This window comes from Mustela nivalis (genome assembly GCF_964662115.1).
Source record: "Mustela nivalis genome assembly, chromosome: 3".
Classification (NCBI taxonomy): Eukaryota; Metazoa; Chordata; class Mammalia; order Carnivora; family Mustelidae; genus Mustela; species Mustela nivalis.
This window is the reverse complement of record NC_139022.1, coordinates 69,272,469-69,297,719: the sequence shown is the minus strand read 5'-3', so window position 1 is coordinate 69,297,719 and position 25,251 is coordinate 69,272,469. Positions and strand designations below refer to the sequence as shown.

General features: G+C 38.0%; 1 protein-coding gene and 1 long non-coding RNA gene across 3 annotated transcripts in view; one reads left to right on the top strand and one right to left on the bottom strand.

Annotated features, from left to right (window-relative positions):
* The first annotated feature begins 2,023 nt into the window (after positions 1 to 2,023).
* MBLAC2 (metallo-beta-lactamase domain containing 2) lies at positions 2,024 to 18,740 on the top strand. The gene is made up of 2 exons (XM_082724398.1): positions 2,024 to 3,571; positions 15,442 to 18,740. Exons 1-2 carry the CDS (start codon positions 3,118 to 3,120, stop codon positions 15,825 to 15,827), a joined length of 840 nt encoding a protein of 279 aa, XP_082580524.1. The 5' UTR covers positions 2,024 to 3,117; the 3' UTR covers positions 15,828 to 18,740.
* LOC309861471 overlaps positions 4,196 to 25,251 on the bottom strand; it is a 59,649-nt gene continuing 38,593 nt past the window's right edge. Inside the window, exons 3-4 of one of the 2 annotated variants that reach the window (XR_014309957.1) lie at positions 5,466 to 5,567; positions 4,196 to 4,310 (exon numbers count right to left, since the gene is read on the bottom strand). This is a non-coding gene — a long non-coding RNA (uncharacterized lncRNA). Of the gene's footprint in view, positions 5,056 to 5,465; positions 5,568 to 25,251 lie in introns of both variants that reach the window. The other variant, XR_014309958.1, reaches the window with a different exon arrangement.

The window sequence follows — 25,251 nt, the reverse complement described above, 5'->3', positions numbered from 1 at the left end:
CAATTATAAAGACAACCTTGCAGCAGAGCCTGAGCTAATCTCTAAAATTCCTCATATTACGAACATTTTATGGGTTATGTTCTGGCCTAAATGCACTGTCTTCCACATCTCACACTGTCCCTTGCACATATTGGCAAGGTGAATAAATGTACAAACAGATGTAAGCAGGCATAAAAGCTGTGGGAGGACTTGAAAGCCAGGTTACAGTACCTTTCCTGATGAGAGTGACACCTAAATTGTCCCAATCAGAATCCCATAGTCATACTGACCTCCTCCCCATCTCCCTCAATCCCCTCATCAATAGATGAACGTTAGGAAGGTCTTACATGCTGACCTTCCTTTACCTCCGCTTTTGTTCAGACCTTTACAATTTCTCACCTGGATCTCTAACACAGAACAAGTAAATTCCCATGGCCAGACACCCCTTTTCAATCCACTTTCTAGTCATCTTTCTAGAACATAAACCTCAATGTGTCACTCTCCTTAACTAACAAAGCTTTGAGTCTAACTTTCTGCCTCTTGCGCCCTGCATGCCATACTCTAGCCACTCTCAACTCTGCTACACCAACTCTTGCTTGTAGCATTCTTTCTGCCTGGAATGCATTCCTTCTACATCTACCTAAGCAAGCCCCAACATCATTTAAGATGCTGTGCAAATATACTTTTTCTCCACCCAACATGGAGGTAGGTCTCTCCGTAGGAGAGAGAAGGGAGAGACCTGCTTTTATTACTCTTTTAAAAAAATCATGATGTAATTGTCAGTTCTTGTCTGTCTTTCCAGTAAGCTCTTCAATTACCCATTCATCAAGTATTCATTAAGTACCCTCTGTGTCAGGCCATATTCTCCATACTGGGCATACAGCAGTGAACAAAAACAAAGCTTCTGCTCTCCTAGAGCTCACAGCCTAGCACAGGAAATGGAAAGGCCATTAGTTAAGAACTAAGTTCTTAGTTAAGAACTAAGAAAGGACAGACATTCAGGGAAATGTGTGATGCAAGCAGAAGGATCTGTAATCATGAAAGCCTCCTTGAAGACTTATTCACATTTTCATGCTCTATCACTAATCAGAGCCTAGCAAAAGTCCAATAAACACTGGGTGAATTATTGCTGAACTTACTGCCTAGTGAATATATCCCTCCATTTCTCCTACAGTGGTTCCCCTCTGCCTAGAGGAAAAATACCCAACTACAGAAAGCTCTGTACTTCCCAGCGGAGGGCATCCTAACAAACTGGTCTTTTAAGTCCTGCTCAAATACCACTCTTAAACAATCATTTCCATTTGTATCCTTATAGCACCTAGTTTTTACTCCCTCTGTGGTATATATCCTCTACTGCTTTACATACAATTATTTGTGCATAGTTATTATCTTCCCTCAAATTCTTGAAAACGCAGATCACAACCCCCCCCCCTCCAGTTCTATTCTCACATATCATCTAGCTCAAGACCTTGCATGTATGGATACCCCTGAACAGAGTGACTGGATAGATTCTAACTAGATTAGGAAAATATTGAGAAAAACTGCATCTTCACCAAAGGCTTTAGCAGTGTAGGGGAAGACAGTACATTTCTCCTATGAAGGCTTATTAGTAGCTGCCACAAAAAGGGTTTTCGTAATTATTTTTTATAATGCTATCTCATGGGTATCTTTATAATTTTTCCTGGCTGAGTAAGGAGGTTGGCCAAGTTCTCAAGGGAATTTTTGAAGCCTAACTTCATGTTTCAATTGCTGGGAAGTGTTAGGTGGGGACAGGGACCTGGGGTTAAGAGTAGGGGTAATTTCTGTGGAGGGCTGGGCCACACCCAGGCACTATCCACGTTTTCCATTCTCACGAGGTGCGCTGCCTCCACCTTTACTTGAGCCTTTCTATCAAGTTTCTTTGCTCTCTTCCAAGAGTGGACGAACTAACCAAAAAAAAAAAAAAAAAAAAAAAACGGAGGGTAGGGGAAGGAATACAGAATTTCATTTTTCAGAAGACCAGAAAAACATTATTAACAAATTCTCTCCCCGCGATACAGGGGAGAGTGCCAAGAGTTAGGAAAACATACAGAATAGTCGGTCCTTAAGCAGCAAGTCTGCGGCAATGACTCGTGCCTGAGCCAATCACACAGTTACCAGATTTGAAAATCTACCATCATTAATCCCCTTCTAACTCACTGCAAACAGTCCCAGGAAGTGGAGACTAGGTAAAATCTGGAAAGGACGGTTTTCAAAGATTTTGAAGGGATTAGGAGAAGGAAAGGTAGAGAGATCTCTCCACGCCCCTCAATCCAGAAGCGCTTTAGTGAATCGCCACCCTGACTCCCCCCACCTTCTCCATGTGCCCATTTAACTTCTCTCTACCCTCTCCATCTCCTCCCAACCCCTCAATCACTCCCTCTGTTACCTGCTCACTAAGTCTTGAGGCTTGGGTAAAACTGTGCAGCCGAAGTACCGGCCGGCAAGGAAGGGGTGCAGACAGAAGGCGCGGGCGCTGGGATACCCGTTCCACCTCTGGAGAAGCGCGCTCCGCCCTCCACGCGGCCTCAGAGCCCTGTTCCGATCACAACCAGTAAGCCCCGCCCACTCCCTAGCTAGGCCCCGCCCGCTGGGCCAAGAGCTTTTTAGCCCTTGGCAGGCGCCGTACTCGTCCATCCGGCTTGGCCTGACTCTTTCGGCGCCGGCTGGAAATGCGCTTCGCAGCGCGCGGTGGGTGGGAGGACCTGGCACCTCCCCCGCCCAGCTTCTCGCCTCTGCAGTCAGACCCCTGGGGTGAAGAAAGTGTCCCCTTCTGGGTCTCCAGTCTGCTGCAGTGACCCTGCGTTAACGCTCTCTCGTGCTGCAGCTGTTGAAGCCGCGACTATTCCCGCGTCTCGGTGCGGGCAGAGCAACCTCTGCTCTCTGCGGACCTGGCTGGAGGGTGCGGGCCGAATCTCCAGGCCGCGTCTCGGCGCGTCCTTCCTCTTAGTTCTCCCCCCCACCCTCGCATCTCCCGGATCCCCCGCCCTCTCCTCGCTCTGCGCCTCCTCGCTGGCTGCGGGCTGACCGCTCCACACCGCCGCAGCGCCTAGCGTCTGGACAGCCTGCCAGAGGCACACACACCTACACCCACTCCACCCGACCGCACCCCTGCCCAGCATGTCCGCTCTCGAGTGGTACGCCCACAAGTCCCTGGGCGACGGCATCTTCTGGATTCAGGAACGCTTCTATGAGTCGGGCAACCGCGCCAACATCTGGCTGGTGCGCGGTTCCGAGCAAGATGTGGTGATCGATACGGGCCTGGGGCTGCGCAGCCTCCCGGAGTACCTGTACTCCTCTGGGCTCTTGCAGGATCACGGGGCCAAAGAGGACGCGGCGTGCCGGCCACTGCTGGCCGTGGCCACCCACGTGCACTTCGACCACTCCGGAGGCCTCTACCAGTTCGACCGGGTGGCCGTGCATCATGCCGAGGCCGAGGCGCTGGCTCGCGGGGACAACTTTGAGACCGTGACCTGGCTGTCTGACAGCGAGGTGGTGCGGGCGCCCAGCCCCGGCTGGAGGGCCAGGCAGTTCCGAGTGCAGGCGGTACAGCCCACCCTCATCCTGCAGGATGGTAATGGGCCCTCGCGGGCGCGCGCTCTGTCTTTAAGGGTGGGGATTGGGGAAAACTGTTCGAGGGATGCATGCTGCAGACATGCGTGGCTTTAAGCTGGCCCGTTTTGTCACATCGCAGAAACACCACTACTCTTTCTTCCTTTCTTGGGTAGAAGCCCACTCGATGGGAGCCAAGGCCATCGCAGCCTTCCCTACCAGAGACCAGTTCTGGCACCGTGTGGCAACGCCAAGTACTGGAATTAAATCCGGCCCCACCCCCTAGTCATTTTCCTATGCAAGAAACAGTAGTAACACTACAAAGGCTTGTGCCTAGGGATTACCCATTCTTTTCCCCGAACACCTGATTTCCAGACGCGTTTCTAGAGAAAAGACTTCTAAGTAATGACTCCTCACAAAGAGTTCATGACATGCTCTGTGCTTTTGAGGCCGGCTGACTTCATCCGGGATGTCAGTGGTCACTGCTGGGTATAAGCAATTCCCACCTGTAGGTTTAGAAAGCCATTAGAGAGCGGTGGTTCCAAATCTGCTCGTGCATCCTTATCTCCAGATAGGTTTCTGTTCTTGTTGTAGCCTCATTAGAGAAAAGCTTGATAGTGAACATAAAGAGTGTGTGAGTCTTACAGTATGACAATATATGGTCTGGTTTAAAGCAAGGCCTGAAAAAAATTAATAAGGAGGTATTTCCGGTGATGCTGAAGTATGTGAACTCATGCATGGATAGCCTTGGGCCTCTGGTTCTGTAAAAGACAGGATGGGGATTAGAAAGAAACTAATGGAATAAGAGCCCTCTCAACCCCAGCACGTTGAATAATTGAGCTAATTAGCCACAACAGCATTAATTTCCTTTTTTTCCTTTCAGAATACTTTTGTTGATTTCCTTTTATCTTCACAACAGGTTTGAAGTGAGATGGCTGACCCCTAATTAGATGGCTTGCCTAGAGTCCACAAAGCAAGACAGTGACAAAAGCTAGGAATGGAACCAAGAATGGAGAGATCAAATCATGTAGATCATAAATCCTACCCCTTAAATACATTTTAATAATTCTGAGTAGGATATGAAACCCCTTCTCACATTTTTATCTTGAAACCATTTTAATTGCCAATTTTATTTATTAAAACATTCCTTCAAGAGGTAGAAAAATCTGTTGCACAATAAGGCTACTTTATGACTGACCAATATGACAAATATGAAATATTTTATAATAATCAGTTTATCATACAGATGAGATCTTGAACATTTGAAATATCAAAAAATAGAAAGCAAGATTCTGTACCTCACACTTCACTGAAAAAGTCTTTTCATTAAAATTTTAAATCCAAAGATTAAAAAAAAGACTTGTTAGGTAGTAGTCATTATCTGATAATTTGAGATGAAAGAAAAGTAGATATACAGTATTCTTGTATTTTTTGATAAAATCGATACTTTTTAGAGGTAAGATTTCCATGCAGTTGGTGGGTATTCAGAGTTAATTAGTTGTAGCACTGAAACCAAAAAATGTTTACATTAGTATTTAAAATATATTAATTTGTCTGAATGAATAATAAATTACTTCTGATTTATTTACTTTTGCTCCTGTGCCAGCAATAGGAAATGAACGGTGAAAGAATGATAAGAATTACAATTTTATAAGTAAAGAGCCCAAGCAGGCCTGAATATCATGCCTGAGATCACATATCCAGTTTGGAAAAGAGCTAGGACTAGAATCCAGGTTTCCTAAATCCCAGTTGATGGTAGTAATATTATAGCATTTTGGAACTGCAGGGGGCCTGTAAGCCTTTGAAAGTGTGAAAAAAAAAAAAAAAAAACCAACCTTAATATTTACCAAACACTTAAAGCTGAGAATAGTGTGTTAAATCAAAAGGTGTTTTTCATTAGGAGCAGAATGCCTCACCTCTCAAGTAGTATCTAATTTCCTCTTTTCTCAGGAATATTAATTTCCTTTTTCTTCTGAATGGTGTGGCCTGCTGACTTGCTGTTATCATGATCCAGATGCCTGGAAGGAGACATAAAGTATTTATATGAAAAATTCATACAGTTATACACACACATGATCAGCATATACCAAACAGCATAATGTTGTTGCTTTAATTAGAGCATAAGGAGACTGAAGTCATTGGTTTATTACATTTCACTTAGTGAATTGAAGATCACTTGTCATGAGGAAGCATAAATCTGGGCACTGTATAACTAATCCTAATGCTGACTTGTAAATGGGGGACAAGGAGATATCACCATCCAGTGTATCATCTTAGATGGAAAACAATTCCCCCTACCAACAGTGAAATAGTATCTTCCTCTAAGAAGATAAATAAACCTTAGGTTAATATAGCACCTTCTTCTTGACTGGGCATATATCTTTTTGTCTCTTTTTCACAATATTCAAATGATACGAAGTGCAGGCATTTTGTCCCCTGTTATATATGTTTAAACAATTTACCCAGAGTCACCAAAATAATCACAGTTAGGACAAGTGGACTTAAATCATTTGGGGAGGTTAAAAACAAAAAAATAGATTCCAGGAAGGTAGCAGGTTGAAAAACACATCTATCTTGGCTCCAACCCAAACCTAAGACTATTATAAAGGGACCATGGTTTGTCTGTTTAACTGTAAATCCATATTGAACTATTTCAGATGCTGCAGAGTAAATGCGATGACTGAGTCAGCAGTTTTATCTTCTGGCAGCAATGGGAAATCAAACACCAATCCAGTTTGCACTGCAGGAACCTTAAAAGGCTCAGGAATTAGCAGTAGCTGGTACCTTTGTAGAGGCAAAGGAAAGAATAGGGAAATAAGTAGAATTGGTTGAAAGCCATTTAAGAGGCTATTAAGTCTGGAATGCGCATCCAGTTATTGTGTCCTCTGGGGTGGGTAAAGCAGAGGAGTTTCTTGAGTGAAAGTGCTAAGTACTATTGAGCTCAGGATTCAGTATGGAAAATAGAAGAAAAGTGTGTGTGTGTGTGTTTGTGTGTGAGAGAGAGAGAGAGAGAAGGAGAGACAGAGAGATAGAGAGAGTATGTTCCTTACTAGACTTCAAGGGTACACAACAGGTCTTTATCCCCCAAGTAGCAAATTGGAAGACTTTTACCCGGGAAGTTTATCTAGCCCTAGAGGAAAGACTAAGATGCTGATCCCTCATCAATCTTTGACTTGATCTCTCTACAGTGAAGCCTTGGCCACTGGCCCCGTGCATGCACTACACGCAGCCTTTTCACTCCCCATTCTTAAACAGGCAACCAAGCATTATGAAAATCCGAGAAATCTGTTTAACTTGAGATCAAATACTAAAAAAATAGCATAAAGCAATTTGAGGGTTGAAAACTATCATTAATAGCATCAGGAGATGACAGAAGCTATTGCATTCAAGATATCCAGGAGACAAGAGGATGCTTTAAACATAAGCAACAGAACAGTATAGGGCGCCTGGGTGGCTCAGTGGGTTAAGCCGCTGCCTTCGGCTCAGGTCATGATCTCAGGGTCCTGGGATCGAGTCCCGCATCGGGCTCTCTGCTCAGCAGGGAGCCTGCTTCCCTCTCTCTCTCTCTGCCTGCCTCTCTGCCTGCTTGTGATCTCTGTCAAATAAATAAATAAAATCTTTAAAAAAAAAAAAAAAAGAACAGTATACACACACACACACACACGAGTGTAGGAATTTAAAACAGCAAAGGTTTCTTTTTTTTTTTTTTTTAAGATTTATTTCAGAGAGAGAGAGCACATATATGCAACAGGGGGAGGGGCAGAGGGTGAGTGAAAGAAGGAGAGAAGCAGATATATGCCTGCCCCATATGGGGGTTGAAGTGGGGCTCAACATGGGGCTTGACCCCGTGACCCTTAGAAAATGACCTGCCAAAATCAATAGTCAGTCGCTTAACTAACTGAGCCAGCCAGGCACCCCTAAAATGGTAGAAGTTTCTTAGTAGAACTGGAAGATAAATTTGAAAAACTTAAAAGAAAGAGCAGATAGGCAAAAATGAAAACTAGGAGAGATCCAGTAGAGGACCAGTTTGGAAAAATTCAACATTGGAATAAAAGAAGCACAGGTTGAATAGAGAAAGTGCTGGAAAGAAAGGATGATAGAGATAATTCATGAGAATATTCCGTAATTAAGGGATGTAAATTTTTAGGTTGAGAGAACCCGCAGAGTTCCTACCACAAATAAAACACACCCAACCAAAGACATTTTATTGTAAAATTTCAGAATACTAGAATCAAGCTTCCAGAAATTTAAATAAAAATGTCATCTCTACAGAGGCATCTGGGTGGCTTTGTTAGTTAAGTGTCTGACTCTTGGTTTCGGCTCAGGTCATGATCTCAGGGTCCTGGGATCAGCTCTACGTAGGGCTCCACGCTCAGCAGGGAATCTGCTTATGGATTCTGTCTCCCTTTCTCTCCCTGCCATCCCCTCCACACACACTCTCTCTCTTTCTCTCTCTCTCTCCATCTCTCTCTGTCTTAAATAAATAAATCTTTCTTAAAAAGGCTTCTATACAGATCATAATGGCTTTGGAGCTAGAAAAGAAGAATTATGCCTTATTTGAATGCAGTTTATTTCAAATTGAGAATTCTACATCCATTTCACTAATAGTGAAGTTCTCAGAAAGATTATTTCTCACATGCTGTTACTTAGAAAGTTACTAAGATACAATTTTATCCTACTTACTCCCTTCAAAATAAGGAAGTAAAGCAAGAGGAAAACATGGCATATAGGAATCATGAGATCTAATACAAGGAAAAAGTTGAAAGGAAGCATCAGGATGATGGCAAAGATGGCATTCCAACAATGATACTACGCCAGGCTTAAAGAGCTCCATACAGGAGCAGTTAAATCATTACTCTTTTGGGAGGATGAGAGGATAAGACATATATACACGTGTAGTGCCAGTAGAATAATGAAGAATAAATAGAACTAAAAATCCTTGTATTTCATCATGGAAGTCAATAAATATAATCTAAAATTTATAAACCAAGAAATTGTGATTGAAATCAGTACAGTATATCTAATTGGCAAATCAAGAAATGAGATATAAGAATTATTTAGAGATGGGTGTATATAGTAGAGACAGCTACCAGAAGAAAATTTGTTAAAAAGTGGTTGATTCTTGGGCGCAGGATTGGAGATAGAGTCAGAATGGGGCAAATAACTTTTTCTTACACTTTAAGCCCTTTTGTAATATTTTATTTGAAATATATATATTTCAAATATATATATATTTCTTTGATTAAAAATGAAATAAAAAGATGGGGGATACCAAGTTGGGAAGGGATATTTGAGAAGCCAAAAGAAGTTTAGTATGGCTGGAATCTGATGACAACTGGGTCAGGGTGAGGGCTTAAAAGGATATTTTACGTGTGTGTATGGTTGTGTGTGTGATTATACATTTATATATATGATATTATATATATATGAATACATTTCATAGGCAATTCTGATTCTTAGAAGTTTTGATGAAATTATTTATATGAGTGTTACAACGTATGGGAGGCACATGTAAAGCCACAGAGTAATGGCAGATCTAATGACATTTAGCCATATGGCCTTATCAACAGCTTACAGTTGGTATCTATTTTGATAAGTGGGCACTTATGACTTATCTGTTGCTAAATATTTTGAATATCACCTGGGTATAACCACCAATCAATAAAAATTCTATCCCTACATTGGTTATTATCCACAGATTTTTTTTTGACTCAGTTTCTCTCACTCCCTTTCTACACACTTAACGAAAAAAAATCACTCTGATAGACCCATTATTACACCAACCTAGCTATAATTTCTTTACCTTACCTGCCAACCATACATGAATGAAAGTGGTTTGTGATCCCCAGAGGCACTTTAAATCTGCAACAATTACCTTGTAAAGGAGTCTGGCCCCTTATGACTATCCTTGGTAGATACCTCCGAATGGAATCCGTGGTTCTTACGGTAAGTGGATGTTAATTTTTTAAGAAAGTGCCTGTTTTCCAAAATAGTTATACAGTTTTACACTCCCACATGCAACAGATAAGAGTTCCAGTTTCTCCACATCTTTGTCAACACTTGTTTTTGTCCATCTTTTTTTTATTTTAGCCATTCTAATGAGTATGTAGTGGTATTTCATTGTGATTTTATTTGCATCTCCCTAATAACTAATGATGGTGAGCGTATTTTCACGTACTTATTTGCTATTCAAATATCTTCTTTTTTAAAGAGTCTATTAAAATCTCTTCTTTTAAATTTTTTTGTTGTTTTCTTACTATTGAGTTGAAAGTATTCTTTATATATTCTGAATTCTAGCCCTTTATCAGACATATATTTTGCAAATATTTTCTCCCAATATGTGGGTTGCCTTTTCATTTTCATAATGGTGTCTTTTTAAGCAAGAAAGCTTATAACTTGGATGAAGCCCAGTTAGTCATTTTTCCTTATGATTTATTTGTGTCATATCCAAGAGCTATGCCTATCCCCAAATCACAAAGATTTTCTCCTGTTTTTTTTCCTAGAAGCTTTTCATTTAGGTTTATGATCCATTCTGAGTTACTTTTTGTTCATTTTGTCAAGTGACAGTTGAAAGGTTCTTTCATGTTTATATGCATATGGATATCCAAACTGTTCTAGTCTACTTTGTTGAAAAGATTATTCTTTTTACCCATTGAATTATCTTTGTCAAAAATTCGTTGACCATATATGAATATCTCCTTTGGGACTCTATTCTCTTCCATTGATTATATCTATCCTTTAGCCAGCACCACACTATCTTAATTATTGTAACTTTATTATAATTCTTGAAATTAAGTAATGTAAGTCCTCCAACTTTGTACCTCTTTTTCAAAATCGTTTTGGCTATTCTAAGTCATTTGCATTTCCATGTAACTTTTAGAATGAGATTTTCAATTTCTACAAAAAGGTCAAGATTTTGATTGAGATTTTATCAAATCTATGGATGTACACTCACCATTATAGTAGGCGCTAGTCATATTTGACTATCTAAATACAAATTTAAATTAACTAGGATTGATTAAAATTAAATTGTAGTGCATTAGCCTTTTTCAAGTACCATTAGCCACTTGAGGCTAGTAGCCACATGTCCAGTACTGGACAGAGTTGATACAGAGTATTTCAATAATCTCAGGAAGTTCTATTGGGCATTGTAGCTATAGGAAAAATCATATTTAAATACCATCTTAACAATTTCGAGGCTTCCACTTAATTGATATGATATATCTCTCCTTTTGTTTAGGTCTTTAATTTCTCTTCATAATGTTTTTATACTTTTCAGTATATAGATATAACAAAACATCTTTTATTAAATTTTTCTTCCTATTTTATTCTTTTTGTTGCTATTATGAAAGAAATGGCTATTTATTTGTTTATTTATTTAGATTTTACATTTATTTATTTGACAGAGATCACAAGTAGGCATAGAGGCAGGCAGAGAGAGAGGAAGGGAAGCAGGCTCCCCACCGAGCAGAGAGCCCCATGCGGGGCTCGATTCCAGGACCCTGGGATCATGACCCAAGCCGAAGGCAGAGGCTTTAGCCCACTGAGCCACCCAGGTGCCCCAATATGGCTTTTTTTTTTTTTTTTGTCAGAGAGAGAGTGAGCGAGAGCGAGCACAGGCAGACAGAGTGGAAGGCAGAGTCAGAGGGAGAAGCAGGCTCCCAGCGGAGCAAGGAGCCCGATGCGGGACTCGATCCCAGGACGCTGGGATCATGACCTGAGCCGAAGGCAGCTGCTTAACCAACTGAGCCACCCAGGCGTCCCTGGCTTTTTAAATTAAATATTTTTGATAGTTCACTGATAATATGTAGAAATACAACTGATTTTTTAAAAAGATTTTATTTATTTGACAGAGAGAGAGAGCATGCACAAGCAGGGGGAGTTAGAGAGGGAGAGGGAGAAGCAGATTCCCCACTGAGCAGGGAGCACAACACAGGACTTGATCCTAGAATCTTGGGATTGTGACCTGAGTTGAAGGCAGATGCTTGACTGACTGGGCCACCCAGGTGCCCCTACAATTGATTTTCGTATCTGATCTTGTACCCTGTAACATTGCTAAACTTTTTTTTTTTTTTTTAATTCTCTAGCATTTTTGTACGTTTTTTAGGATTTTCTACAAAAAGATCTTGTTATCTGTGAATAAAGACAGATTTACTTCTTTGCAACTCTGTGTGACATTACTCTTTTTCTTGGCTGACTGCACTGGCTAGAATCTTCAGTGTAATGTTAAATAGAAATGGTAAAAGTAAATATCCTTGCCTTCTTCTTATCTTAGTAGGAAAGCATTTAGTGTTTCTATTTAGTGATATGTTAGCTGTAGGTTTTTCATAGGTGCCCTTTATCAAGTAGAGGGCCTTCCCTTCTCTTTCTAGTTTGCAGAAAGTTTTTACCACCAGTTAGGGTTGGATTTTGTCATATGCTTTTTCTGCATCTATTGAGATGATCATATGGCTTTTTTCCTTTATTTTACTAATATAGTATATTACATTACTTGATTTTCAGAGGTCAAACAAAATTTATATTTCTGGGATAGACCTCATTTGGTCATTATCCTATTTATAAATTGCTGTCTTTAATTTGCCAATATTTTGATAATGGTTTTGAGATGACTGTCATTAGGAATACTGGTTGTTGTTTGTCTTTGTCTACAATTGAATTTGAAAGCTTTCCCTCCTCATCTATATTCTGAAAGTCAAGATTCCTTCCCTGTCCTGAGTGACTGACAGAATTGACCAATGAAGCCATCTTTGAGCCTGGGCTTTTCTTTGTGGGGAGATTTAAGTTATTTATCAACTTCTTTGCGTGATATAGGTCTATTTAGATTTTCTGTTTCTCTAGTCACTTGAGGTAATTTGTCTCTTCCTAAAAATTTGTCTTTTTCAACTAAGTTGTCAAGTTTGTTTAAAGTTATTCATAATATTCCCTTATACTCCATTTAATTTCCTTTGGGATCCCTTCTTTCATTCCTGATTTTTGCAATTTGTGTTTTCTCTAACTTTTTTCTTTGTCTAGCCAGTGGTATATCAATTTTGTTCCTCTTGTCAATGAACCAGCTATTGGTTTCTTCGACTTTTACTATTGATTTTTTTTCTTATTTTATTTATTCCTGTACTGACCTTCATTATTTATTCCTTAACACTTACTTTATATTTGATTCGATCCTTTTCCTAGCTTCTTAAGATCAAAAAAAATTTTTTTTAAAGATTTTATTTATTTATTTGACAGAGAGAGATCACAAGTAGGCAGAGAGAGAGGAGGAAACAGGCTCCCTGCCGAGCAGAGAGCCCGATGCGGGACTCGATCCCAGGAGCCTGAGATCATGACCTGAGCCGAAGGCAGCGGCTTAACCCACTGAGCCACCCAGGCGCCCAAGATCAAAATTTTTGTTAGAAACTTTGATTTTAAACAGTTAACCCTTTATAAATAAGCATTTTAAGCAATAAATTTTTTTCTAAGCATTGCGTTAGCTGCATCCCATAAATTTTGATATATTTTATTTGTATTTTCATTCAGTGCAAGAGATTTTATAATCTCCTATGTGATTTCATCTTTGATTCACAAGTTATCTAGAGTTGTGATGCCTACTTTGTGTATATTTGGATATTTCCCATAATATTTTTGTTAATAATTTCTAATTATGTTGTAGTCAAAAAGTTATTTTTATTTTATTCCTTTCATATTTACTGAGACTTGATTTATAGCCTCACTGAATAGCATGATGAATATCCCATGTGCAATTAAAAAGACTGTATGCTGTTTTAAGATAAAGCATTTTATATATGTCACTTAGGTCAAATCAGTTGATAGTTGTTCACATCTTCTGTATTCTTACTGATTTTCTATCTACTTGTTATACAAATTATTCAGAAAGGTCTATTTAAATCTCCAAGCATAATTGTTGAACTGTTTATTCTTATCTAAAAAAGTATTTATTTTGGAGCACCTGGGTGGCTTAGTCATTAAGCATCTGCCTTCAGCTATGGTTATGATCCCAGGGTCCTGGGTCGAGCCCCACGTTGGGCTCCCTGCTCAGTGGGAAGCCTGCTTCTCCCTCTCCCACTCCCCCTGCTTGTTCTGTCTCTTGCTGTCTCTCTGTCAAATAAATAAAATCTTAAAAAAAAAAAAAGCAACTTATTTGTTGGGTGGGGGGAGAGAGAGCATGAATGAGTACAGGGGGAGGGAGAGAGAGAGTTATAAGCAGACTCCACACTGAGCATGGAGCCTACATGGGGCTCAGTTTCATGACCCTGAGATCATGACCTGAGCCAATATCAAGAGTCCACTGCTTAACCAACTGTGCCACCCAGGTTCTCCTGAACTGTTTATTCTTATTTCAGTTCTGTCAGTTTTTACTTCATGAATTTGTAGTCTCTTTGTTAGGGGCAAGCACATTTATAATTTTTTAGTGTGTTGACTTAATGTATATCCCAATAAAATATACCTCTTTTCTTTTTTTTTAATGTTTTATTTATTTTTTTGACAGACAGAGATCACAAAGAGGCAGAGTGGCAGGTGGGGTGGGGGGAAACAGGCTCCCTGCTGAGCAAAGAGCTTGATGCAGGGCTCGACCCAGTACCCTGGGATCATGACCTGAGCTGAAGGCAGAGGCTTTAACCCACTGAGCTACCCAGGTGCCCCCCAAATGTATCTCTTTTCTTTACTAATAGTCCTATTTTGTCTAATATTAATATAGCCACTCTACTTCTCTTATTAAACTTTATGTGGTATAACTTTTTCAACTTCTTTTTGTCTTTGACCTTGTAGTTCCTCTCTTATAGACTGCATATATCTTATCTTTTATTATTATTATTATTCTTAAAGAGGTAATTTATTTGAGAGAGAGAGCATGTGTGCATGAATGGGGGGAAGAAGTGGAGAGGGAGAAGGAGCAGCAGACTCCCCATTGAGCAGGGAGCCTGGCTCAGGGCTGAATTCCAGGATCCTGAGATCACGACCGGAACCAAATTCAGACACTTAACCAACTGAGCCACCCTGGCACCCCTGTTCCTTTGCTTTTTAAATCTATTTTGACAATCTCTGCCTTTGATTACAATGTTTATCCCATTAACATTTAATGTAGTTATTGCTATAGTTGAATTTAGGGCTGCCATTTTGTTATTTGTTTCTGTATCTATTTCTTATTTCTCCCTCTTTTCCTCTTTCATTGTCTTTTAGGCTTAACAAATTCTGATTATTACACAGTTTAATTGCCCTGTTAACTTTTAAATTATATGTCTTTAATTTTTTTCTGTATGTATGTTTGCACTAAAGATAACAATATGGAACTTTTAAATTATGATGAGTAACTTAAGCTAGTACTGATTTAAATCCAGTGAGACAGCAATTTTGCTCTCATACTGCAAAGAGCAGCATTCATGAATTGTGTCATCAGGAAACTTGTACCATGGATGTACTGAAAAATAAAAGGTTTGTGGTCAAATAAGTTTGAGAAATGGTACAGTCATATCTCCCTTGTGTATATCTACAATGTAGATTAGCACATTAAAAAGCTCTCAGAAGCCTTGTTGAAAAAAATCTGCTTCATTTTCTTTGAAGGAAGGGTTTCCCAAAATATTTGACTACAGAATCTTCCTTTTCTTTTATGTATCAGACAACCTACAGAAATAGTGTTCCACATAACTCACTTTGACAAACACTGGTCAAGCAAACAATAGAAATGAAATACAGTCAACTTATTTTTAATTCTTCATTAATAAATATTGTGTTTCTAAAATAAAATGAAAATAAGTGTCATCCTTCTGGAACTCTTTGAAACCAACTGCTAATTTATTAAATTGATTCTTTTCAATCAACTACTGGTTCTTTTATTCTTTAAGTGATTGAAGTCAAGTATACAACATGTTTATCTGTAAACTCTGTTTCTATTTGTAGGTGATGTGATAAACCTTGGTGACAGACAGCTCACTGTTATGCACATGCCTGGTCACTCCAGGGGCAGTATTTGCTTACATGACAAAGACCGGAAGATTCTTTTCAGTGGAGACGTTGTGTATGATGGATCACTGATTGACTGGCTCCCATACAGCAGGATAAGTGACTATGTTGGAACATGTGAACGTCTGATAGAATTAGTGGACAGAGGTCTGGTAGAGAAGGTGCTTCCTGGGCACTTTAATACCTTTGGTGCCGAAAGGCTTTTTCGATTGGCTTCTAACTATATTTCAAAAGCTGGGATATGTCACAAAGTTTCCACTTTTGCCATGCGATCTCTTGCAAGTTTAGCCTTACGTGTAACAAATTCTAGGACCTCACCCTAGTATCTATACTGATAACCTATTATGATTAGTTCTATAAATTAATCCAATTCATTTTGTGCTGTTTAAAATGATTAATAGTGAGCATTTCAAGAAGTGCTTTATTAGAGAAAAAAGATTGAGAATGAGTAAACCAAAAAAGGAGGTTCTTTGTTTAAATTATTTCCTTCTTCCAAATAAGAAATCACTTAAAGAAGCTCATAATTTGCCAAGCTGTCATCTTGTAATATTTGTCACCTTGTAATATCCAGAAATGACATAGTAATCTATGCGAAAACAAGGAGGCATTTTGCAGTAACAGAAAGAACTCTCCTTGCCTCCCATTTGTTTTATTTTATTTCCTAGATGACCTAGAAAAAGAGGCATAAACTTTTATGTTTATAATCCAAACTTGATATTTTTAGTATATTATTTAAAGGTAAAGGTTCTTGAGTTTAAAATACATTAGTACTCAATACAAACATATAAATTAACATTTAAAATGACAGCTAAAACAGTCCATTGTTATGGCACAGAATTTTTATGCTTCATTTATTTATTCTTAATGTAATTATAGTGTACATTATATGTTGTGTAATTTTACTTACAAAGAGTACAATGAATTTTGTTTATTGCAAAGCTTTAAATATAACTTGCAGAGTGCTTCAGTAAAAAGCTACTAATAGCATTGTTTGTTATGTGAGTGTAATATTTTCAATCATAACAGTGAGATTCAAATGTCTGTAATCTAATTACAAATTGTCAGATTTCTCAAAAGGACACTGTCAGGCAAATTTGAAAATATACACATTGAAAATATTTTTTATTATATCCTATTTTAATATTAACAGCTATTATAAACAAAATTTTTCTTGTTAAATAGCAGCTTCAGTATATGTCATATTTTATAGTATCAGAATAATTATAGAGATCTACAACATCCTGATAGAAATCATTCTTTTACTTACCATAACATACATATGTACCGCAGAAGGCTTTTCAGATTAATTGCAAAATATGCATTAGATATTGACTTAGAATGAATTGCCTTTTTTATCCTGATTCACAACACCTATTCCTGTTCAGTATTCTTTGTCTTGAATGAAAAGAAGTCTACATTTATAAAGTTATAGGAAAGGTTTGCCCACTATTTAGTAAAACATTTTGGTTTGGTGCTCTTTATAATTTATTAAAAAGCCTTTTGGAATATTTCATAAAGGTTTTTTAAACAGTTTTTTCACTGCCTTTTTATTATTGACATGTCCAAAACCAAACTGAGATAGCTTTGGAAACCAGATTTTTTAGTATTAAGAAGGTTTAGCAACTTTTATTTGCAAAAAATTGTGAAATGTTCCCACCCTCCACCCACCCAGTTTCTTTAGTCTTTTATTCATTCAACACATGCACCCCACACATTCCACATGCATACACACAGTCGCATACATATATACTTGCACAGTATTGTGCTAAACACTGTGGAAACTTAAAAAGTCAAAGAGACTACATCTTAGCTAGAAGTAGAAGACAAACAAAACATGAATAATAATATATGCAGGTTGAAGCTAATACAAATTACACAATAGTATCAGGGACATAAGTGGAGGGATGTGGAGTTTGGTTAGGAAAAGATTCCTGAAGGAGGGGTTTTTCAGTCCCATTTGGAAAGACGATTTGGTAGGTGGTCAGGGTAGGGAACAAAAGATCCAAGAATAGGGATGGAAGCATTGCTGTCTAAAGTAGGCTATTCCCTTGTGACAATTTAAATTTAATTTTCAGGAATCTTAGATCTTCCAAACACCAAGAATTTAGCATGAGAAAGGTGGGTTTGTGATTGTGTATATAAGAATCATCCTCAGTGACAGACAAGCTATACTGCCACATGCCACCAAATGGATCTTCTCATTCAAGGCAGTTGGTCTGTTTCAGTTGATAGTACAACATCAAAGATACAGATTTGGTTCAGGGCAACTGAAATCACTTAATAAGCCTTAAATATAGCCATTATTTTTATATCAGTAGCACAAAAAAACAAAAACAAAACCAAAAGTCCTTAACCATTGACCATTTTATCATACTTTAGGACTTAAAAAAAAAAATCAGGGTATAGTAGGCACTAAGTTTTATTGAGAAATATTTAAACCTGATGAAGGCTTTCTTTATTTCTTAAAAGTACAATTTTTCAAAACATGTTAATTTTATTTTTAAATTTCCATTTATTTTCCTTAAATATAAACACATAAGACTGATATTTTGCTTTTGTTTCAATGTGAATAAATTGGGGAAAGGATCTATCATTCATTTAGTGCCCATGCTATGCATTTTAAAATATGCATTATTTAGTTTAATCCTGGCCCCAGTGCCAAGAAGTAATTGGCCAGCCTCATACAACATAACTTCAAACAAACCTGGCAATGGAACACAGGTCTGTCTGCGTCCCAAACTGTGCTCTTTCTCTTTACCTGCACAAATAACATAAAATTGGCAAAATGTATTTTTACTTTCCCAGATGCCACATGTGCCAAGAATAAAACAAGTGATGTTAAGCATAATAATAGCATATTTTAAAAGAAGCTTTAAAAAATATATTTTCACCCTGACAGTGACCCGTGTTATAATTTATGGTTTTTGGAACTAAGAGTATGTAAGTATAATTCAAAATTGTCAAAATGTAAGACATTTAGAAATAAATTTTATTTGTATTGTTAATAACTTAATCTTGGAAATTCATTTTCCTTATATGGTGTTTCCTTTTAACTAAGAAGTCTAAACTAACAAAAACCTTGTGTGTTATCCTGATACAGTTGAATGAATGATTATGTGTAGTTCTTATATGATAGTAATATAATTGTGACATGCACAAATTGTCTTCATATAATTTTCAGATATGTGTAAGTAAACATTTGTGTGATAAATATTAAAGTGAACATTTTATTTCGATCTCTAGTTGGTTCTTTTTCTAATAGTAGTAAATTCCCACTTAATTTCTTACAAGGATATTTCTTATGTGAAGTGCAGTTTTAAAAATGTGTAGTAAGTAAGATATCAAATCTGTGAGTAAGACTAGGGAATCCAGAAACTGAAAATGTCCATATAAACTTTTAGTAGTTAATAAATATGGCATTTTAAATCAATGGATGAAAGATGAACTATTCAGTATGTATCCCAATTGTTCATATGGGGAAAAAAAGGCCCTTAACAGCATAACCATATATTCTACATGGATTAAAGGCCATAATTTGAAAAATAAAACCATATGTGTATTAAAAGAAAAATTTAAATCATGTTTAAGACATCAGTATTGGGAAAATCTTTATATAGAAACAAAATACAAGATAATATCAAAATTTAAAATGTCCTAGAGCTTGGATACCAGAAAGTAAAAAAGATAAATTAGAAGAAAATATTCACAAATTGTAGAACAGCAATTTTTGTTTTAACAACTATAAAGAATGCCTACAAATCAGTTTAAAAAAAGGTCAACTACTATAAGGGAGGGAAGACCTTTCCTCTACCCTCAGGTTCTGTGGCTGGGCCAGAGGATTAAACTTACAAAAGTTTAAGTTTCAGAAAGTTGGGAGCAAAGCATACAACTTTTATTTGATGTTAATATTTTTATGTGTATGGTGAGGCTTTTATATATAAGAAAAGAAAACCCAAAGAAGTGAATAGGATTGAGAGTTTACATACCATTTTAACAAAGAACAATAAACTGGGGAGACTGACGAGACAGGATAAGAGGGTTTGGATAGGGCTTGGTAAACTGTGGGAAAATGACTAAGGAATAGATGAGGGAAATGGAGGAAAGACAAGGGTTCTTCTAGAAGGACTGTTGATACAGATTAATCTTGGTGTCAACTCCCTGTCTCCAGTGATAAGAATGTTCTCTTCTTCCTGATACCAGGGAGAGCACCTTCTTTAGGGGAAATTGTATGCCCTGTTTTAGGTAGAAAGGGAAATGTCAAAGAGCCCTTCTTTTATCTGTTTTTTTCTCACTTGCTTTCAGATCAATCAATATGCCAAACTGGCATATTTTGGGGTGGCATGTTCTTTTCCCCTTTACTACCTATTACAAAAATGGATAAATTATATGAACAGGTCATTCACAGAAGAGGCAACACAATGGCCAATAAACATAAAGAATTATGTTGAACTTCAACATAATCAGAGAAATGCAAATTTAAATAATAAGACAGTTTACTCTAACCAGATGGGGAAATTTTGAGAATATGGAATATTGCCAAGAGTAAGGGTAAGTAGATATTTTTATGCTGTGCTGCTAAAAGTATAAAATTTAGGGAGGGGGCATTTGGAGTGTGATCTGGCACATTCTGATTTTGGGTTAAGCATTGTAGATTGTAGAGCATACACCTTTACCTCTGCTCCTTTCTGAAACTTGATCAAAATGACAGGAAAATCATTTCTTTACTGAACAAAACTCAAGAACATCAAGAATGGAAAAGGAGAGAACCCTATCAACATGTTGACCCTGAACAGCTAATAGATGAGTGAAAATGAATTTGGTAAACCCAAGAAGGCAGAAAATAAGAATAAGGAAATCTGAGAAACGATCTTATTACACCAGTCCCCCTCCTTGACCCCACAAAGGCTTAGATTGATATTAGGTACCTCTAGGAGTTGTGGTAAAGGTCTTTTTTATTTAAATTGTTTGCAGTTTAGACCACCAAATCCCTCCCTAAATACACTAGTAAGCAATTTCCTCTCCTTGACCTCAAGGAAAATTGGAGGTTATTTTAGATCTTCCATGAAGTTAAGTAATATGTAGGTTTAGAGCCTAGCTCTTGCTTGGGCCCCTGCCATGGACCCGAGAGGGGCCCAAGAAATGTGTTCAGATGGTCATTTTGTTTGTTTTAATGTGCAAAGCTTAATTATTTTTTATTCTTTCTCTCAAAGCCCCAAATCACATGTTTCAGATCCCACAAAACTGGAACTTGCTCCTGACTCTAGGATTATTGTGTGGAGAAGGTAAAGCAGGATCTCTGTTGACAGGAAAATGGACGTTGTTGAACTGGAGTCCTATATTGAAAACAGAGGGATTTAGCAAAGGCTTATGTACAGTGAAAGGTTGCATACTTAAAGTTCACAGTCCCAGAGAGTCTTCCAACCTAGCTCAAGGAATGTTGGCAGCTATTGGCAAGAGACTGAAAGACATTTTTCTTAGAAATTTGACACCTAAAAGACCTAATGATACTGAATCTGGGGTCCCCAAAGAAAGGGCCTGGTGAAATCACCTTACAGTCTAGTGCACGATTGCAGGGCCTCCCTTCCTTGCCTCTCCTACACAACCTCTACAGTGTTCTACTCTTTTTTTTTTTTAATTTAATTTGTATGTTTTAAAATACTTTATTTATTTATTTATTTGAGATAAAGAGAGAGCACACACAAGTTGGGGAGAGGGGCAAGGGAGAAGTAGACTGCCCACTGAGCAGGGTGCCCAATGCAGGGCTTGATCACAGGATCCCAAGATCATGACCTGAGCCAACAGCAGTTAACTGATTGAGCCACCAGGCACTCCTCAAGTGTTCTTTTCTTACGTTTAAATATATGCACCAAAGCCAGCATCTTGTGGAAAAATCAAAAGAATAAATAGAAATAAATGCAAAAAACACTTAAAGCAGTAGGAGAATTTAACAAAATAGCAGTATATGAAATGAACACTAAAAACCTATCGTTTTCACCAAACAACGCATACAGATGGCAATTAAGCAACTAAGTTGTTCTTTGATAGGTGAATGGATAATTGTGGTACATCTAGACAATGGAATGAGCTATCAAGTCATGAAAAGATATGGAGGAAACATAAATGTATATTATTAGGGCGCCTGGATGGCTCAGTCTTTAAAGCATCTGCCTTAGGTTCAGGTCATGATCCCAGGGTCCTCAGATTAAGCCCTGCATTGGGCTTTCTGCTCTGCGGGGATCCTGCTTCTTCCTCTTCCACTCCCCCTGCATCTGTTCCCTCTCTCACTGTGTCTCTCTCTGTCAAATAAATAAATAAAAACTTTAAAAAACAATAAATGACTATTACTAAGTTAAGATGCCAATCTGTAAAAACTACATACTATATGATTCTGGAAAAGGCAAACATTAGAGATAGTAAAAAGATCTGTGGTGGGGGCAAGGGGCTGGGTAGTTCAGTCAGTTAAGATTCTGATTCTTGATTTTGGCTCAGGTCACCATGTCAGGGTCTTGAGATCAAGCCCTGAGTTAGCCTCCATGCTCAGCAGCGACTCAGCTTGGGGTTCTCTCTCTCTCTCTCCCACTCCCTGCACTTGCTAGGGGCTGGGGTTAGGGGAAAAGATGAATAGATGAATAGGTAGAATATGTAATGATAGTTACAAGTCACTAAGTATTTGTGGAACCCATAGAATGTACATCAAGAGTAAACCCTAAGGTAGACTGTGAACTTTGGATAATTATGATATGTCAATGTAGACATATCAATTGTAACAAATGTTCTGTTCTGAGGGGGAATGTTGATGATGAAGGAGGCTATGCATGTGGGGGCAGAGGCCTAGGGGAAATCCCTACCTTCTGTTCAGTTTTGTTATGAACATTAAACTGCTCTAAAAAAAAATAAAAGCTTTAAAAAGAACTACAGTCTAGGAGCACCTGGGTGGCTCAGCTGGTTAAGCACCTCCCTTTGGCTCAGGCCATAATCTTAGGGTCCTGGGACTGAGCTCTGCATTGGGTTCCCTGCCTAACACAATGCTTGCTTCTCCCTTTCTGCTCATGCTTTCTCCCTGTATCCCTCAAATAAATACATAAAATCCTTAGGAAAAAAATCTATAGTTTTTATACAAACAAAAATGAGTTCAAAGATATAAATTACAATAATATTATGTATTTAGAATAATTTTTAAATACCTAGCCATACACCTACAATACATATGGAAACATATATAAACATAAATGAGAAATATATAAAAATCTATATATTTGAATATATATATGTTCAAAACACATAGAAGGAAAACTATATATATATTTTTAAATATTTTGTTGATTTATTTGTCAGAGAGAGCAAGCACAAGCAGGCAGAGTGGCAGGTAAAGGCAGAGAGAGAGAAGCAGGCTCCCCGCTGAGCAAGGAACTGGATGTGGGACTCCATCCCAGGACTCTGAAATCTTGACCTGAGCCGAAGGCAGCAGCTTAACCCATGGAGCCACCCAGGTGTCCCAGAAAACTATATTTTAAAAACTACTATGTACTTGGATAGAAACAGTGGGAGATAATTCTCCATAAGTCTCTTGTGCTTCTGCACAGCTGACAGATGCACTGACTGCCTTGGCTGCACACTATCTTTTTTAAAAAAATGTTTATTATTAAGATTAAATTTGTATACCATAAAACTCACCCTGTGTAAGTGTACCGTATATTCACTGAAATGTGCAACCAACACCACAACCTAATTCCAGAACATTCTTATCACCCCCAAAAGAAACTTTGTACCTATTGGCAATTTCTCTGCACTTTCTCTCCCTGCCAGGCTCAGGTAACCACTAGTCTACATTTTGTCTTTAGGGATTTGCCTATTCCAGACATTTCAGATAAATGGAATAGCACAGCATGTGTCTTTTGACTCTGACTTCTTTCATTCAGCATAATGTTTTCAGGGCTTACCCATGTTGTAGCATGTATCTGAATTTCATTTCTTTTTGTTGGCAAATAATAATTGCTCATTTAATGTACACAACATTTTGATTATTCATTTCTGATATTTGGGTTGTTTCTACTTTTTGACTATTATGAAAAATGTTGCTATGAACTCAAGAAATATTTGTATGTGGTTGGGAACATGAGACACTAAATGGAACAGAGGGCAGCCAAGGCAGCAGAACTAAGCTCAGGCCCATTTGATAAGTTACTTGTGAGAAGTTGCATGAGAAGAGTTGTCCAATCAAAAAAGACACTTTGTCCTCCCAAAGTGAAATTTTTATATACTTTACGAGATGTTCCTGGGATTTGCCAATGCCTCCTTTCCCATTACGAGTTTTAACTTTATTTTATTAGACACTGATCAAAATGACTAAAATAGAATTCTTTGGACTTTTTCTGTATTTGTGAGGGGCCTGGCAGTATGCTGCCTAATGAAAGAAGGCAACACCATATTATTAGTTCATAATTTCAGTTATATTTTTAAATGCTTGCCAAAATCTTACTTTATAGTTTGAATCTAGTTTCATATGGGCCAGTCGTTTCAACCTGGTACACATATAAGACTTATCCATGGAGTTTTATGTAAATAAATAAAGATTTCCAGGACCTATACCAGACATACTGAATTCTATCACTTAATATTCTTAGTATATTTTTGATATACTATGTATAGTATTTCTCAGGATTATATGTTATAGTTAATATTTTTTTCCTATTCAAAACTATGATCATCTATTTTTTATGGATCAGGTGAAATATTCACTGACCTCTTTTTTTTTTTAAAGATTTTATTTATTTACTAGAAACAGAGAGAATGCATGATAGAGACAGCACAAGAGGGGTGGAGGGGTAAAGGGAGAGGGAAAAGCAGACTCCCCACTGAGCAAAGAGCCTGATAGGGGGCTTGATCCCAGGACCCCAGGATCATGACCTGGGCTGAAGGTAGAGGCTTAACCAACTAAGCCACCAAGGTGGCTTCTGACTTCTTTGAAAATAGGCTTAATCATTGTCCTTAAAGACATTTTGTCAATTTTTTTGGAAATGGTTTTATTTGGTTTACATGCCATAGAAGCAACCAATTTCTTTGTTAGTTACATCAATCTTCAATCTTATTATAACCTCTCATTAGACCTTTCAAATTTGAAAATTATTAGTCATAAATTAGTCACAGCCATTTTAAATCTCTCTTATCTATGGACAGTTTTCTTTTATTCTTTTGCTTGTCTGAAGCAATCTACAATTAGCTACAGGTCTGAGTGTGTATATTTAACAAAGAAGAGTTGTTTCAGAGCCCAGTGGAAAATGAATGTGCCAGCTACATCAAACTACTGACACTTCAAAGAAGAGGTTCTTGGGTGTAGGCTTTTCATGATACCACTTAGACAACTCTCAGAGCATACTGGGGGCTGGAGTCAGGATTCTAGAACACTTTTGTTGAGAAACAGATGGCTTCAAAAGACTGCCATCTCAAGATCTAATGAAAAAGTACTGAATAAACTGATAAGGGAAATTTTTATTGTGGTTCTTTGTTTAAAATATTGTTGATATTGTCTCTTTTTAAAGTACTTTTTTGGGGCAGTACATACAGATCCTTTCTTCCTTCCTTCCCTCCTTCCTTTCTTTCTTTTAAAATACTTTATTTATTTATTTGTCAGTGAGACAGTATGAGCAGGGGGAGGGTGAGCAGCAGGCAGAAGGAGAAGCAGGCTCCCTGCTAAACATGGAGCCTGATATGGGACTTGATCCTAGGACCCTGGGATCATGACCTGAA